This window comes from Eublepharis macularius, chromosome 10, assembly GCF_028583425.1.
Source record: "Eublepharis macularius isolate TG4126 chromosome 10, MPM_Emac_v1.0, whole genome shotgun sequence".
NCBI lineage: Eukaryota > Metazoa > Chordata > Lepidosauria > Squamata > Eublepharidae > Eublepharis > Eublepharis macularius.
Window position 1 is genome coordinate 39466866 of NC_072799.1, and position 18061 is coordinate 39484926.

Here is an 18061-nt window from a genome sequence, read left to right on the forward strand (position 1 = left end):
AGCCATATAGAAGCCAGGTTCTGACTGTTGAGAATTCTGAAATTGCTCTGGGAATGTCCAGAGAAAACTCGAGGGAAATAGTGGAAGCAGAAGCCACTGGCTGCCTTTTTCCTTCTTGTTTATCTCTGCGTATCTTATCTCTTCCTGGAGAGGGACAGTTAGATACAAGGTGATAAATGAATGGGGGATGGAGGACGGTGGCCCGGAGCTCCTGCTTCCTTGTATATCTGCCTGCAGTCTGTTCCAGCTTTCTTTGCCTGATTCCAGAGCAACCTCTGATTTCACAGCAGGCTTTAGGTACCTTTTAACTAGTGAACGTAATATGTAGCAAGACCCAAAGTCCACAAACATTCAACTCACGTTTTTAAATATGAGCCAAGTTAAAAGAAAAACATGTTTGAAAAATTTTCCTGGCAAAATGCTTGGAGTTGATGCTTGCTGTTCATGATCTGGGGAGGAGTGTGTACAAGTTTGAATATGTTTACTGCCTGGTGATTGTTTTAGAACCGAATAACTGAAATTTTAGGCATGTCTGTCCGTTATTTCACTCGAGTTGGTAAGGATTATTGTTTTATCATACAGCATGTGTGCACGCATGTGTATTTTATATGTTTATTATATTTTCCAAAGAAGTACCTTTTGCTCTTTTGCTGAAGTTATCTTATTAAAAAACCACTTAATAGAATATTAATAGAATATTCACCTTTTTTTGCACTTGATAGACCCAAAGGCAGAAACAAGATTATATATCATGGTGAATGATTTTGAATTTCATGTCTACAATCGCTCTGAAGTGTATTCACGACTTGAGGAACTGTTTGGTTTGGAACCAACCATAATTCCTCAAAAAAAAGAAGAAGAAAAAGCAAGAGAAAATGGGAGGGAAAGAACACACCCAGATATTGGAAGGTAGAACTGCCTGAATATTATGTCATATTTGCTCATATTATTTTGTGTTTTTGTTCTGTCTAAAAATGTTTAAATGACACCTTCTAATTAATTAAAGAATACATTTGAGCATAATCATCTCTTTTTAGGATGCTAGGTCAATTAGAAACTTTTTGGGCCTTGTGACAGAATTTTGTAGAATGCTGCACATAATGTTTCTTTTCCAACACAGTCCAAAATTTTTTTCTTATTAGAATTAAAGAGGTGGCATTTTTAAAGTAAGAGTGGTAATACTTTCTGCATTGCATAATTATTAGCTCCTTGTGTTAAAACTGGGATTATTTAAAAAAACAACAACATAGATCTCATGATGATGCATTATTGAAAGGTAAAATGGGGAAATTAAACTCAAGATGAATTAAATATTGCAGCAATAGGAGTAATCGGAATAGATGTATGCCATTAATTTACTATTAAAGGGTTTGTACATTAGTTGAAATTTTGTTTTAAAGATCATTGGAATTATCTGCATCTGTTCTGTTTCACATTTCCTTCTAGAGTAATTGTAGTTGTAATTAACTTCAGTAAATATTATTTCCAGGAGACTGGAGGCCTACTTGAGAGCATTTCTCGAGCAGTCATTCTAGCACAAGGCATTGCATTTTTTCTTAAGTAAAGCTCTTAAAGATAATGTCTTATGATATGTCTAATGTCTTCGTTATTCCAGTGAGAGATGTTAGTCCAGCTTCCTTGAACCTCATTTATGGGAAAGCTGGTTTTCTGGTGGCTTTGAACATTTACAATTTTTAGGAATGTTTGATGGAAAGGTATTTATTTCTGTTACTTTGATTTATTTTTCCCGTAGAGTATTAACAACTGTTGGAAATAGATTCCATGGCTGGTATAGAATTGTTGGCTTGTATCCTACCACTTGGTTCCATCTTTGGAAAGCAGGGGGCAATTTCTGCCAGTTTCCTCCCTTCCACTGGGGACACCTATTGTGCCCCAGTTCTGTTCCTGAGGAGCACTGACCTTCAGGAGCAAAATTTCAGGGGACTCCAAAGAGCTGCAGTGGGAACAGGAAGCAAGAAAATCTTGTTCTGCAAGTTGGATACTGGCCAACATACCTAATGCAACTGTGAGCTGTTACATTTACAGCCCAAGCCTAACCCCCCGGGCAGCGTTGTCACTCGTGCACCGGTGTAAATAGGGCTCTGCTGCATGGCTCCCTATGGACTTTTGCAGGATAGTCCTGCTGGCGCCCGAGCGTGGCAAGGCGAGATTCAGCTGCCCCCTGGGAGGTGGGACGCCCTCCCACCGTTCCCCTGACAACCCTGCTCACACCAGCCAATGGCCACACCCCTCCTCTGACATTCAGGAGAGGGGCAACCAGCGGCGCAGCCAGTGGGGAGGGCCAGGCTGGTGGCTGCAGCTTGGTGCGCCTGCAAATACCCGCCGCCACTGCCACCGCTAAAATAAAAAGGGTCCCCCTCCCTGAAAAGTAGGGCCAGATAGTAGGGAGCTGATCTCTGTTGCCTGGAGATCAGTTGTAATTCTGGGAGATCTCCAGCTACCACCTGGAGACTGGCAACCCTAAGTAGTCCCCAGATTCCAGAGAAGCAGGTGGGGGGGGGGGTGGCGGGGCCACCAATGAGTGACAGGAACACCCATTGGGAACCACATGGGAGGCCGGGAGGCTGCTTGAAAATGAGGGGAATGAAAAGTGTGCTCAGACTTGCTGCTGGGCAATTTGATCACATCACTGCATCTCTACAAAGCAAGAATGGGGGCTGGACCTTGTCAGCCATGCCCCAGTACTGGGGAGATGCCCCTCCAGAGTGAACTGACAGACCCTCCCCACGCCAAGTCCATCCCTGCTTCCGCAAACACATCCCCCACCCCCTGGCAGCAGGTTTCCACCTGCAGCGACCATCTTCCTGGCTTATCAGATGCCAGCAGCTCAGACTATCAGAGAATGAAAGTACTCAGCGTCCTCCCCCCCCCCCCCCGGCAGATATTCATGGACCACAGTTCAATTCCCACCCCTCTGCCTGAAGTTACATTGAGGGGAGGAAGCGGGTAGGGAGGCTGGATGGGGTGCCACTTGATACATTTATGGGGATGTGTGAGTGGACATGTGTGACAGGGCGTTGAGAGAGGGGCTAATGACAAAGTTAGTCAGACATGCAAACTCAGAAGTTTGTTGTTTTTCAACACGTTTTATTAAACTGGAAAAAGTGCCACTGTCCCTCGGTAGCCAACGCATTTTGAGCAGCCCTTATTCTGCACTCCCAGGGGTGGGGCAGAGATTCTGACTGCCTTGAGATATTGCTTCCTGGGCTGGATCTGAATGACACTCGCAGAGGATTGGGGGTGGGGCTGAAGCAGAAATGCTTGGTTGTCTCCTGGATGAGTCACGACATGCCTGCGAGGGAAAGACACAGATGTGCAGCAAGTAACTCAGCCGAGCCAAAGCCCACACTCCAACATCTGAGAAGATGCACATAGTAGAGAGCAGCAGCGGCAGCCCCACAGGTGCAGCTAATGACCAGCTGATGCAAGATCCTCTGGTGAGGAAGCACTCTGCCTTGTGGTGATTTTACCTTTGAGGGAGAAAGTTAGCAGGTAGTTACAAACACCTGGTCAAGAGTAGTTTTCTGGGCATCTGCCTCTGGGGCAGGCAGGGGCTGCTGTCACCATCCTCTCCCCCACCAAGGCTAGCTGTCAGGTGAGTTCAGGTGATGGGGCAGCCAGCACAAATCAGCAAGCTGGGTTTGCCACCGCCCCATCTCCTTCTTACCTGTAAGTGCTACCTCGCTTCTTACTGAGATGGAACTTCAGAATCAGATAACCTGCAAGGAAATTTGAGTGGTTATTGTTGGCCAGACAGTCGGGACTTTGCCCTTCTTCCCTTGAGTGAGTGCAAAGTTCTCCCAGTTTTCTCGCTAAGTCCCTAAAGTGCACGCAGTGCCTGCCAGTGTGGGTAATCTCTCTCCTGCCTCATGTTCAAAGTACCCACGGCAGAAGGCAAATGGGCAGAGCTTTCAACTGTGTGCTCACTTACCTGAGGTCATGAGCAGTGGTCTGGATGTTTTGTAGGATGTGTCCGCAGGTGATTGGGTGCGAGGAGGAGGGCTCATCCATGCTGAAAGTGCACGCGGATTGGCCCCCATGGTAGTTCCCATCCTATGCTCCAGGCTGTGGGGGCGGGGCGCTTGGAGAGGGGGCCGAGTTTTCCCCATTCAATGGGCGCCTATGGGCTATGCCTTATTTTTTCGTGGCATAGCTCTTTTGCGCTGCTGTGGGCATTCCCGCTTCTAGAAGGGCTTAGAAAGCAAACTAACTCTGGCCCCACCCTCTGCCCCACCCCCTCCTGCACCGACGTGGGGCCCTAAACCGCTTCTCCGCCTCTGTCCGCCCGCCAGGCATTCTTGCTGGCAGCGGCACGGCAGTGGTAGCACGCCTTGTGCCACCACCGGTGGAAGGGCATTTGCGCCCACGTAGGAGCCACTTACGCCCACGTAAGCCTTGGTTCTCTCCCTATGCACTCCCCCCCTTTCTTAGGATTGGGCTGAAAATGCTAGAGCAGATGCACAGAAAGAAATGTGCCTGTGTATCTATTTCTTCCATTGTAATGGGCAAGGCTTTTGCAGGCGGAAGAGCTCCAGCTCTGCCTCAGAGTTTCTTCATCTGTGTTGCTAAAGGAGCATTAGAGTGTGGAAGAAATATAAGTAAGAAAGTGGTGGTTCTATGTTGTGTGTGTTCAGTCTTTTTAATGAACTTAGGCTCTTTTACTTTTTCTGAGGCAGTATTAACAAGCTTAGGCTGTGGTCCTTGGCACTTTACATGGCGTTCAGATCCATTTCAGTAAATAAGACTGGTTGGTTTCCATATATGACTGAGGCATCTGAGAATTATTTTTGATGCTTTCCCCCCTCAGCGTCAAAGTAAAAAGTGAATCCTATGACCCCTCATCATCATGGAGATCTCTTATTCCTGTCATCAAAGTCAATGTTAGCACTGTAAGTAAATACGCTCCTGTTTGCCTTTTTCCTGCTTTCCCTCCTCTTTCTAGTGTGAAAGCAAGCTATGCATTGGACAGCCTCAGAAGTTATGAACTTTGTAAGTCAGTGTAGGAATATTCTTTCTGTGGGGCCAAAGATGATTACCTGCTATTAACTGAGATAAGTGCTATCTTCAGGCTAAATACTTGGCTTCTTAAAGGCTCTAGAAAATCTTTCCAAAAACATCTGTCTTTAAAACTAGTTTTGGCTGCAGCAGAGCGTTGAATACAGCAGCTCTGTGTCTTCTTGTGCAAGTAATATTTGAGGATGTTCAGTGTATGACTTCAAATTTTGGCTTTCCTGACTCTTGCTGCATCAGCGTATGGATTACCAGATCAGGGGAACTCACAGGGTAATGACCTCACATATTTGAATATTCCTAGAGCTTATTGAAAAGAATGAGAAAATGGTGTCTTTCAGCAGATTTTTATGGTTATTGCAACATTTAGTTATAGAAAATAACAGTTTCTTAATATATGCATTTTTCCACTGCCAGGATTTTAATTTGTGAACGGTATTTTTGAAGGTTTTTCATTGAATTGAATTTTGTAATAATGGGCAATGAAAGACAAGGGCAATAAGTTATCTGGGTATCTTCTCCAAATACTGTGTTTACTTTTGGCCTTACCCAGGCCTTGTCCACTGTGTTTTAAAGGATAAAAAATTTGGCTGTATATTATATTGTTATAAACTATTGGCTCAAGCTTGGACAAATGGAACAGTCCAAATTATATTTGCTATAACAGAAATACATTTATTTACTTCATTTCTCATCTGCTTTTCTCGCTGAGACTCAAGGCAGATAACAGACTTTTTAAAAGCAGTAGAACAGTTTAAAACATACAATAAACAATGCACTAAAACTTATTACACAAATTACAAAACAATTCAATAAAACAGGATAATAATACAATAAAAGTGCAATAAAAATTGTCTCAGTTTCTACAGACATTAAACACATAACCCTGCTCTCTTTCTAAAAATGCTCTCCCTGAACATTTTACAGAACTATAAAAGTGTGTGAGTCTTCAGGGAAAGGGATATACTAACTTCATATGTAAATATGGCTTGCTGGATCAGTTTATTGCCTGCATTTTAATAACAAATTGAAAGATTAGCTGGTCAGACCATACAATTAGCATATTAAAAGGACCCATTGCTTTCACAATCCCATATTTTCTATCTGGATAAAGCATTCAGCGATTTACATTTTAGTATCGTGCTGTGTCATTTCCAGAAGTCCATTATTCAAAGTTCCTGTGAGAGATCACTTCTGCATCTGTATTCCATGGGATAAAGAAGCTGTTTTTCATTTTTATATTGCCAAATCTTTGCCCAACCCAGAAGAAAGTTCCTTAGAGAATTATTAAATAGGTCTCCTGTAAGAAATAGTCTGGAGAAGATAAAGTTCTTGGGAAACTAATATAAATATATCCCGTACAACGTAACCTTGTTTTTCATTTGCAGTACTATTACTGTTTTGGGTTCGCCCTCAAACAAATAATAATTAAAAGTAAAGATGATTAATTGAATTGAGTTAAATTGTGGTGACCAGTTTCCTGAAGGGTTGTCTCTTGTTCTGTATGTTGTGTTTTAAACAGAAAAAACTCTTGCTGTAAGTTATGTGATACCCTTTGCTTAAACAATGAGGACAAATTGATATAGCATAAATGCATAACTGCCCTATTGTTCCGTTTAAATGTATTTATTGCTCTAACAAACCTTTCCGGAACAAGTTATAGTCTTAAAAGAAGAGCAGATATCGTATTTATTTCTGTATTCAGAATGACTTCTATGACAAGAATTAAAAACTAACAATGAATTATGTTTCTCTTCAATTAGGGGCGTTTAGCATTTGGGAATCATTATTTGCCTCAGACAATCTGTGTTAACTTTGATGATGCTTTCTTAACTTATACAACAAAACCACCATCAAGCCATCTTGACCAGTTTATGCACATTGTAAAAGGAAAACTGGAAAATGTTAGGGTCATGCTTGTTCCGAGTCCAAGATACGTTGGTCTTCAAAATGATGAGTAAGCAATTACTACTTAAAGCATTTGTTTATGTAAAATATTCTGATTATTTTCAGCATTGATTCCAAAGAGATTGTCTCAAGACACTGTACACCATCAAAAATGTTCCGTATCAGCCTATCCTTTCCAGATAACTTGCGATTGAAAAACTCTTGACACTATATTAGAGTTGCTTTAGCAATTCTCTAAAATCATTTGCCTTATCTTTGTTGACTAGATATATTAGAAACTTCACAGCAAATTAGTTAATGAAATGAGATTTTCTTGAGTTAATGATCTTGTAATGTATATCTCAACATTATATAGATTTGAAAAGATAGAACTACACCTTAGCTTCCTTATTGACACAGAAGCATTGATCAATGCTACTCGGATGATGAGTGTACTAGTGCTCTGAATATGTTTAAATAGAAATTATGGATACTACGTGTATATAAATAGCATATGTATTGCTTGTTTCTTGGTGAACACAATTTCTTTCCTTCAGCATCCTCTACTTACCTCACTATAAAAGGCACTAAATGTGTTTGTTAAAAAATATAGATGCTATTTTCAAGGTAACATTCTTTTGCTCCTTATGTATGTCTGTGTTTCACTCTTGGTCTGGTTACCGAAGATGATCTGTCCCTGTGAGCCTAGATTCTATTTTAGTAGGAAAATCATTAACAAATGAAATGTAGGGCAAGGATAATACTACTTTTTTTTTTGAAAGGCAAATCAAGTCTTCAGCAAAGTTGGGGGAAATTAGAAGTAAGGGTTTTGTAGTTGATATAGGTTAAAACTGCATTGTTTTGGTGAAGGTGAGAATTTCCCCCCACTCATAGTTTTTCTTTCGTTTTTTCATTCTTTCGTTCTTTAAACTAATTTTAAATTCTCTCTCTCTCTCTCTCTCTCTCTCTCTCCCTCTCTCCTCCCCCTCGCCTTTGAGTATTCTTAAATATTATGATATTTCACTGTGCACATTTTAATCAATAAGAGCTAAAGTAATGGCAAATTATTTAGCAGAAGTTACAAATATATTCTGATGGCAGAATTAGTTTATTTACTTTATAGCTTGCCTTTCTTGCTGAGGGTGGATTACAGAGTATAAAATGATCTGATGAGACACCATAAGACAATGAGTGAATAGTGTAGTAGGACTAGGATTGCAGAATTAGAAAGTAATGCAAATAACAAAATAAGGCAAGGTATAGTGGTATAGTTTGGTGTAGTGATTAAGAGCGGTGGGACTCTAATCTGGAGAACCAGGTTTGACTCCCCACTAGAGGCAAGCACAAACCAAAATACAAACTATAGTTCATCACAAACTGGGCCAGTTCATTTGGTTCATATTTTAGCCCAGTTTGTTTGGTTTGTATTTCGGTTCATCACTGTAGACAGCCTAGCGCTGATCAATCAGTTTCTTAGACAATGGAGGGGGAGATGGGCTTTCTGCAGATCTTCTGCTGATCCGGAAGTGACATTTTCATGAACCGAACGAACTGGTTCGCTAATCAGGGCAAGTTCGTGAAAGTTCATGGTTCATGAAACGCAATGAACCACGAACCGCACAGTTCGGAATTTTCCCGGTTGGTGCCCATCTCTGCTCCCCACTCCTCTGCCTGAAGCCAGCTGGGTGACCTTGAGTTAATCACAGGTTCCCAGAGCGCTCTTAGCGTCACCGACCTCACAGAGTGTTTGTTGTGGGGATAATAACAATATACTTTTTAAACTGCTCTGAGTGGGTGTTAAGTGGCCCTGAAGGGCGGTACATAAATCAAATGTTATTATTATTATTACTATAAATAATGCTGAAAGTGGAATCACAAATGTAGGAGACAGTGCAGTAATAGCAAGTTGATGCCTACAATAATCATTCAAGTAATTTACGAGTTTATTTCTTTATGAAGGTACTCTCCTGAACTGTTACATTCTGTTATAATAGAATCCCTCTATAGAAGTGCCCTCCTAAACATTTTGTTTTGCACATTCTTTTGCAATAGTAGAGGAGGGACAGCTGCCATCTAGCATCATTGGATTGATGGAGGATTTGATCATGTACAGTAGACTGCTTCCATTAACATCTAGTACAACACTAGGCAAATGTTGGTTATCACTAACCATAGTTTAGATCTAAACCAAAATTGGAAAATTGATTATGCATCATGTCCTTGGCTGCTGTGATTATACCATATAAACTGGTCTGTATAGCTGGCCCATTTAGCCAGTTTACTTGCCATTTCTCCCTCCCCCTGAAATACTGCACTTTGTCCTGTATAAGTTCCACTGATACTGGTGCGTTTAAGTGCATACAACCAATCCTGCAATTACAGTCCATTTTAATGAAATATTTTTAACTCCTTGGGTGGGATTATTACAGAATTCAAATAATACAGTGCAGATATTCTTCCGCTTAAGAAATATAAACAACTGATAGCCATACATACAGTAGTGAGTAGGCAAATGAATATGCAATACATTTTTCAGAAGTTTGACAATTGGGTACTAGCAGTCTGAGAAGCATTTTCAGTACAAATGACTGGAAAAGGACTCAACAGCAACTGTATAGTAGCCTTTCCACAATATAGTAGAGTACATATTTTCTTTTTCTCTGTCTAACAGACCACCAAGATTAATGGGAGAAGGCTTTGTTGTGATGCAGTCCAATGATGTTGACATCTACTATTATATGGATGAACCAGGTAATAATTAAGGCTGCAATCTTAATATCGGTTAGAGAAGCTCAATTCCATTCAACTAACCTCCACTTAAACGTAGGTAACTGGGATCAGAATAGCTAGCTGTCTGAGTTTAAAATACTCTATTTTGATATAAACTCTATAACTGTTAACCAGTGACTAGCTGTCTCTGTCTCTTTCCTATAACCAGGACTGCCATTAAATTGAAATGGATAAGGAAGATGTCTCTTTAAAAAATGCCACCACATGCTTAGTCACGTTGCCCCCAAAATGAAGGTTGGGAACAGGTTGATGATAAATACCCAGCCATCTTTATCCTAAGAAGGGGTTTTGTGCAGTGTCCTAATCAGTGCTGCTTTGAGACCCAGAGGAAACCTGCCTTCTAACAAGAAGATATTAATTATTCTAGTTAATGTAGCATGTTAAGTAAGTGTTGAAAAGGGAAAAAAAGAAACAGTTGAGAGTGACAAACTGCATGAGAAAAGATGTAGTGACAGAAGGGAAAGAGATAGTTAAGAACCAGTGAGGTTTAGAATTTGAAAAATGAAGAACTAGAGGCTTTAGTGTATGTTTTCAAAAGTGCTTGTAATTTGGCTGTATTACATCTATTCCTGATAATTGCAAATATTTCTGTAATGTGTCTTCTACAAATGCCTCTAAAGCCCTATCTGCATACTTCTTTGCGCATTTTTTGCCTACAGAGAAGTTGGCTGTTGCAAGCTTGTGATGTACATTTAAACTTCATAATCTGCCAGTTAGGAATAGTCTTTGAATATTTATTTGAATTTGTTTGCTGTCTTCTTAAATATAGGTCTTGTTCCAGGAGAAACAGAGGAAAATAATGAGGGAGAAACAAGTAGTGAGGACAGCAAATTGCAAGACCTCCCCCCTTGCTGGGGGTTGGATATAGTTTGTGGTAAAGGAACCGATTTCAACTATGGTCCATGGGCTGACAGGCAAAGGTACTATGGTGAATCCTTTTGACTGTCTCTGCAGTAGTTGACAAATGCCATTTCTGCTTGGGATATTTGCTCAAGGTTCAATGTTTCTGGGAAGCAGTTTTTTTCTTGCTTCCCCACAGCATCATGGTGACTTCATGCACCTCCCTGGCTTCCCTGGCTTTTCTGTGATCTCTCCCACGATCCCTCTGATCTTTTCTTTGATCTTTTCCAACTCCGCTTTGCTGCAAAGTTGCAGAAAGGATCACAGCAAAACCTGGGTGGCTTCCAACCCCCTCCCCCCACAGCAACCATGGCTCTTTTCCCACAGTGGACACTAGGGGGTGGGGCTTTTATTTATTTTTTTAATAACAACATAGTTTATCAGGTTCTCTGAATTCCTGGTTTTCATTTAAATAAAAAAGTAAGTCTGTAGCCCCTTTGGTTGTGAAGGTACAAGGTGAAAAGCATATCTCTGCAATGAAAGGGGCTAGGTCTTATTTTTTAAAGATGGGAATATACAGAACCTGGATAGGGAAACTGTGAGGAAACCTGCCATGTGGAAGTCCCAGTGTACAGTATTGGCAACTGTAGCAGCCAGCAACTGGGAAATTACAGAAGCCTATCTCAGTGTGGAAAACACCACAGAATGTTAACCACAAAGTGTCTTTTAGAATTCTTGTGTTCGTTTTTATGAATATTCAGGCAAAGGCTCAAAAGTAGCCTCAAAGGAGATTAATTTGGGCATGAGTTCAAGACCTACCTCAGAATACTGTTTCCTTTCCCCTTTTCGTTTAGCCAGGTGTGAAGGGAGTTGAGCTATACCAGCAGAATGGTGAAAACCTTCAAAGTGACCTTTAAAGCAAAATCATTGAGACATCCTAGTACGATGAATGGATCATGTGCATACTAAGATGAAACCGGACTGCATTTTTACTAGTCAGACATTTGAGGAATATGATACTCAGTAACTATCCTATTTGTTATCTGTGGAGGATATTATGCTTTGTAAAATATCTTTAAAATAATAAACCAAGTTGTTTTCCTTATAAGTATCTCCCTTACTCTTCTGCTTTTCTTAGAGACTGTTTGTGGAAATTTTTCTTCCCACAAGATTATCAAGTCATGAAAGTATCAGAAATTCCACAGCCTGGGAAGCCACGCCAGATCCTTGCTTTTGAGCTGCGTATGAATATCATTGCAGACGCCACTATTGATTTGCTCTTCACAAAAAATAGGGTAATTAATTTTGTGAAATACATTTCTTCTAATGGATGCTAAAGTAAAATGGAACAACATGATATTCAAAGTCTCAAAGACAGCGTTGGTTGAGTGCATGTTTACATTGTATCATTATATTTTCCACATTTCCCCAAATATACTTTTGTGCCTAGGCAAATCGAATGAATTTTCTGAATTTTTCAAGGCTGTGTGTGTAATGTATGTATAAATAAAACTGGATAATGTAATGCATTTGCTTTGTATATACTGAACTATGTTGAAAGTATGACTTTGTATGTTACCACCCCCCCAGAACCCTCACTCAGTTTCAATAAAATGTTCATAGTAGGTTGTATTCAATCTTTCGTGAACGCAGAAGCAATTTGTGTTAGACCTCTCTGTATCTCTTGAAAAGCTGCTGCTAAAAGACAACAGTATGTCATACAGTGTGGGAACTGCTAGGGAAAAAATGACTTTGGCTAAATCCCCCCACTGTTGTGTGAGAAGTTCATGCACGTGAGAGTTTTCATGGAGGCACTCTGGCCAATTTCTCCCTTTCTTTTTATGGTCTGATATGCTTTAAGATCTACCCGCAGTAGTTGTTTTTTGGAGGCAAAGGAGTTGCTACTGGAGTTACTAAAAATGCTTGTTTGCTCCCTCTATCTTTTGTAACTCAAAACTAAGGTGCAACCGTAGTTTTATTTTTAAAAAATATGCTAACGGTAGCTCAAGGTGTCTGGGAATCTCTTTGGGTGCAATCTTTGTACTGATTTGAGTGCTTTTTAAAAATGAAATAGATGACTTTGACATGATGAGAGGACTAATTATGGTTGTTGTGGGTTTTCCGGGCTGTATTGCCGTGGTCTTGGCATTGTAGTTCCTGACGTTTCGCCAGCAGCTGTGGCTGGCATCTTCAGAGGTGTAGCACCAAAAGACAGAGATCTCTCAGTGACACTGAGAGATCTCTGTCTTTTGGTGCTACACCTCTGAAGATGCCAGCCACAGCTGCTGGCGAAACGTCAGGAACTACAATGCCAAGACCACGGCAATACAGCCCGGAAAACCCACAACAACCATCGTTCTCCGGCCGTGAAAGCCTTCGACAATACATAGAGGACTAATTAGTCTGCATAACCACTGAATACAGAATTCAGTTTCATCAGCAACCATTAATTTAAAGAGCTGTTATCCATTCCTCTGCTCATGGCCTAAAATAAATAATTACAATGTCTTAGATACTAAACTCAATGTTCCTCTTCAACATCACTGCACATCTTAAGTCTTACAATTTTCTTTGCCATGTTTTTAATCAAGTATGGTCTACTAACTCTCTTTCATCAATCCTGGCAGTTTAACCATGATGGTGATAGCTTGAAATGTGACAGAGTAGAGTCTAAATGCAAATAATTGAATTGATGCATGGTTTTTATTGGCAGGAAACTAATGCTGTACATGTAAATGTTGGCGCAGGCTCTTACCTGGAGATTAATATTCCTATGACCGTGGATGAAAAAGGTGGGTTCAGACAATGCATTTTGTATTTATCAGGGGAAATGAGCTTGAGGTTCAAGTCTCAAACATTCATTTAATTGTGGTAGTATTGCCGAATGGTACAAAGTGTTTTAGTACTGAGCTGAGTCCTGCATCTCTGACTATCTGAGACTTTTCCCTGATATATTTACACACTCCTGTTAGTTTGCATTCAGCAAAGAAATAGAATGTTTATTTGCTTTTCTATCTTCTTTATTGCATAGACTTGAATGAATTTAGGACCAGGCTACTACTGCCCTCTATCTATGAAAGAAGACATTTTAAAGTTCATATTAATGTTGAAGTACTAATGGCAGTGAAAATGCAGAAATTGTAAATGACAAGAGGCAGAGATTGGGAGAGGGGAAATCCGACTTCTTTCTTTGCCTCACCTCCTCCACTTCCTGGTTGCCATTGCCTCCCTCCTCCAATTGCCATAATGTCCCCCGCTAACTGTCACTGTGTCATCTTCATCCTGGCCCCCTCCAAGACCCTGTATTGAAACTTCCCTGTAGGCACCTTCACATTCATTGTGGTTGCTACAACAAGCCACAGTGCAACCAATCTCTAACCATAGGCTTTTAAAAATGTCCACACAAGCACATACATTGCAACTAGTTTGGGTTTTTAAATTTTTTTGGCAAAGCTATGGAGTTCCCTGGGTTGCAGACCCATTAATGATAGCCATAGCTGGCCCTGCTGTGCTGATCTTGGTATCTGCACAAAGACCAGCTCTTGGTCATTAGATAGACATGCACATTTACATTGTTATGCTCCTTATGTTTACTTTTGCAAGCATCTGTTGTAGGCATATGTTACTTCTTGTTCTGCCAAATCTGTGTATGAAAGGCTGTAGAAGGTATGCATAAATGCCTCCTTCATGCTGTGTTCAACAGAAAATATTTATTTTTAAATCAATCCAGTCCAAACCATATGATTACTATTGATATTGATTAAAAAATTGAAATGTTAACATGTATAAGGGTGCCAGGTCCCCTTGACAGCCAACGAGAAGCTCTCATCTTTACTGTCTTTGTGTGCATGTGCTAAAGGTTGCCCCATAATGATGTCACTTTGGGCATGACCCAAAAGCAACAGAATCACATCGAGGTTGATTCTTTAGGAATTGACCCAAACATCATTTTTGCTATATTTTGGGCCAATTTCTAAAGAATCAGCTCCAGTGTGGTGCCATTGTTTCTAGGTCACACTGGCAGTGAGGTCATCAACTGGCGACATGGGTTGTTCATGCCCATTCTCCCGGACTCTGGTCTAGGTTCTCGCCAATGACTGGCAGTCTCTAGGCAGCCTCTCTTTTCCCACCAATTGCTAGTGATCAGTGGGTAAAGGCTGCAGTCACATGGAGTTTGCTCAGCCAGCAGAAAGCTTGGCAAGCCTAATGATGTGGTGTTTGGGGAGAGGAGAGAGAAAGAGAAGGGTGTTTATTCTTTTGTTCTAATTACTTAGGATACACTCCCACAATTAAAGGACAACTTTTACACGTAGATGCCACCAGCAGTATGCAGTATCGGACTCTCTTAGAAGCAGAAATGTTAGCTGTAAGTATTCATATAAGTATCAGAGTTATCTCTGCCATACAGTATGTTGTTTAAAATTTTGCCAGAATATGAAGTATCACAAAACTAGAATTTGACTACCAGCTATTTTGCTTTGTTACCATATAACTTGTCATCTGCCAAGTCTTCAGGAGCAGCCTGAAAGAGACTGCACTGCTTTAGTACTGGTCTAGCTAAAATTCACTATTTGTGTGGGGAAGCTGTGATTCTGTAACTTGAGCATCAATTTCTATAATAACCAGAAATATAAGGCAGGGGTCCCCAAACGTTTTAAGCCTGTGGGCACCTTTAGAATTCTGACACTGTGTGACAGCACAAAATGGCTGTCACAAGAGGTGGAGCATGTCACAAAATGCACATTGTGATACAAAAAGGGAGAGAAAACTGAAACGAAGCCGGAGTGTTTTCTCTCCTTCTTTGCTAGCCTCAGTGACAGTAATACTTGTGTTGGTCAGAAGGGAAAGCTACTGCTGTTACAGGAGGGGGAGGCAAAAGCTGTGTTGGTGCTGCTTCCCATTTATTGGTCTTTCTGAGGAAGCAACGAAGGCTTGGCCTGGCCCATTGTTTACCTCATTTTCCTGCTGCATAGCAGATAGGCCAAATACGTTTTTGAAATTCATCTTGGCTCTTCACTGCCTCATGAGCCTCACTAGCTGCTTGATTTGCAGAGCCATATCTTTTAAAAACAAAAATATTTGATATAGCAAAAAGATAGACATAATAAATAGTATATATAATAAGTACACTGTGTTCATATCTACCCAAACCATAAAACCCAATGAAATTAAGAACTCAAATTTTGCTACAAGTTCAATTCTCTGCACAACCCTCAACCCTATCCAGATCCATATCTTGAAAGGATGTGCTACTTATTTTTATTTATTTATTTATTTTGACTTATACCCCGCCCTTCCCACTAGCAAGCTCAGGGTGGCTTCCAACAAATATATTATTAAAAATACAATAAAACATTATAAATAGGATAAAAACCAATATTGATACACACAATTTTATATCAGCAGCAGCATAAAATAATGTCTGTTTTCAGTTGCACAGCTTGGACAGGTGCCTCCACCACAGCCATTTGTCCCTAATTCCAATCCAGTTATTTTGTTCATAATGCTCAAATGATCCTGTGTAGCAATCATTGGCAAGATCTGGCTAACCATCCTCTTCATATTCCGGATGCTGGTTCTCGGTGTGGCTGCCGAAGACATCTGGAACAATGAGCAACTTCTAAGAGTTGCTTAGAAAACGTAATCAGGTGTCACTATTCTTTGTCATTGTGTTGTGGTGATGACAGTTTCAGGTAGGTAGCCATCTGGGTCTGCAGTAGAATGGCAGGATTTGAATCCAGTGGCACCTTAGAGACTATCAAGAGCTTCAGGGTATAAGCTTTCGAGATGTAGCCTATGCATTTTGCCTAAAAAGCCATTCCTGTTTTTAGAGCCAAGCTTTAGCCCCTCCCAAATCTGTTAAAGATAGTCTGTGAGCATTCCATGTTTCTTATGTCATTTTAACAGTATTTAAAATGTTTGTAGATACTCCAAGACTTAATCAGCTCATCCAGTAGGTGCCAGTCTTTATCGTTGGGATTACAGAATCCTACCTTGCATTACAATATAGTTTAATTATTTATCATAGTGCAATATAAAAATGGGTTTTTCATATAAAATACTAAGATGATGCTTGATATCTTTGCTTTGAAAGCAGATGACAAACATGTAATGCAACTGTAGTTAATTTCTAGAAATTGACATATAAAAATAAAAGACTTGGTTTTGAAATATTTAAGAAAAATTAAAACTGGGGCAGGCCTCTGTTTTCCTCAAGAGTAAGATATTTTTAATTATTCACCAAGGACAAAGTTATTACTTTATCTTGCCTATTCATACATTTTCATATTATGAGCATACACTGTTGCTTTTGTGTTTTGTTCAGTTTCAAATTAATTCCACCTATCCCCGGATATGGAACATGCCGCAGACATGGCAGTGTGAACTTGAAGTATATAAGGCAACCTACCATTTTATCTTTGCCCAAAAAAGCTTTTTTACAGGTAATTGCTCTATTTTATGTAACACATATATTTTGCAAGTTTTTAAAAATGTAAGTGATAGTAGTATCAGTCTGAATGGGATATTTGTGAACAGATGCCAGTTATTAATTTTTACAAAAAGATATGTTTTCCTTGTTCACTTCATTTTTCTTTAGTCATCCAACCAGTTATTTTGATCACAATATCAACAGAATATGTGCCTGCATTGCAGTTCCAGTGAAGAGCTTTTGGTGTGGCAGTCATCTAAATGATTTATGTCTTGGAGGAATTAATCAGTTCTGCTATTGTCTTGATGCATAATGTTCATAAATTGGAAATATCAAAAGGTCTTCTATTGTGCTGAATAAGCCTAGTTTAAGAAGTTACAGTTTTGATTCCCTGCTTTGCCAACCAGTACTAGCAAAATGTTTTATAAACCTTGGTAAAATAAAGTTTGTAATAGTAACTGTTTGCACATTAAATGACTGCTTATTGTTAATTTTTAAGCATCATAATATTAAGTAGCAGTTGAGCTGTATAGGACTGACACTATTTTAAAATATTCAAGTAGCTCCAGAATAAACTGGCGTGCCCCAGTATAGATTATGAAAGTCATAAAATGAAGCCGCTCGAAGATAAGTTACCTTGTCTGGCCAAGGTAAGGAAAAGGAAAGAGATCTTGGGGTTGTAATGGATAGTTTGATGAAAATGTTGACCCATGCAGTAGCTGTGAGAAGACCATAATCGTGCTGGGAATTATCAGGAAAGGAATTTAAAATACAATGGTCAATATTGTGCTGCCCTTGTATAGATCTATGGTGCAGCCTCATTTGGAGTACTGTTCACAGTTGTGGTCATTGTATCTGAAAGAAGATATTGCAGAGATGGAAAAAGTGCAGAAGAAGAGTTAGGGCAGGAGTACTTTTCTTATGAGGAAAGGCTAAAGAGTCTGAGACTTTTCAGTTTGTTTAAAAAAGACCGCTGAGAGGGACAATGATAAAGCTTAAATGATAAAATATAGATGAAGTAGAGAGCCAGTTTGGTGTAGTGGTTAAGAGCGGCAGGACTCTAATCTGGAGAGCTGGGTTTGA

At 40.1% G+C, this 18061-nt stretch overlaps 1 protein-coding gene across 1 annotated transcript in view; it reads left to right on the forward strand.

Annotated features, from left to right (window-relative positions):
• Window positions 1-18061, forward strand: part of BLTP1 (bridge-like lipid transfer protein family member 1) — a 169645-nt gene that overhangs the window by 22645 nt on the left and 128939 nt on the right. The window contains exons 7-15 of the mRNA XM_054989703.1: window positions 723-909; window positions 4829-4910; window positions 6795-6988; window positions 9590-9669; window positions 10478-10628; window positions 11687-11843; window positions 13262-13340; window positions 14823-14914; window positions 16874-16991. Coding sequence (XP_054845678.1) covers window positions 723-909; window positions 4829-4910; window positions 6795-6988; window positions 9590-9669; window positions 10478-10628; window positions 11687-11843; window positions 13262-13340; window positions 14823-14914; window positions 16874-16991 — 1140 coding nt within the window. The remainder of the gene's footprint in view (window positions 1-722; window positions 910-4828; window positions 4911-6794; window positions 6989-9589; window positions 9670-10477; window positions 10629-11686; window positions 11844-13261; window positions 13341-14822; window positions 14915-16873; window positions 16992-18061) is intronic.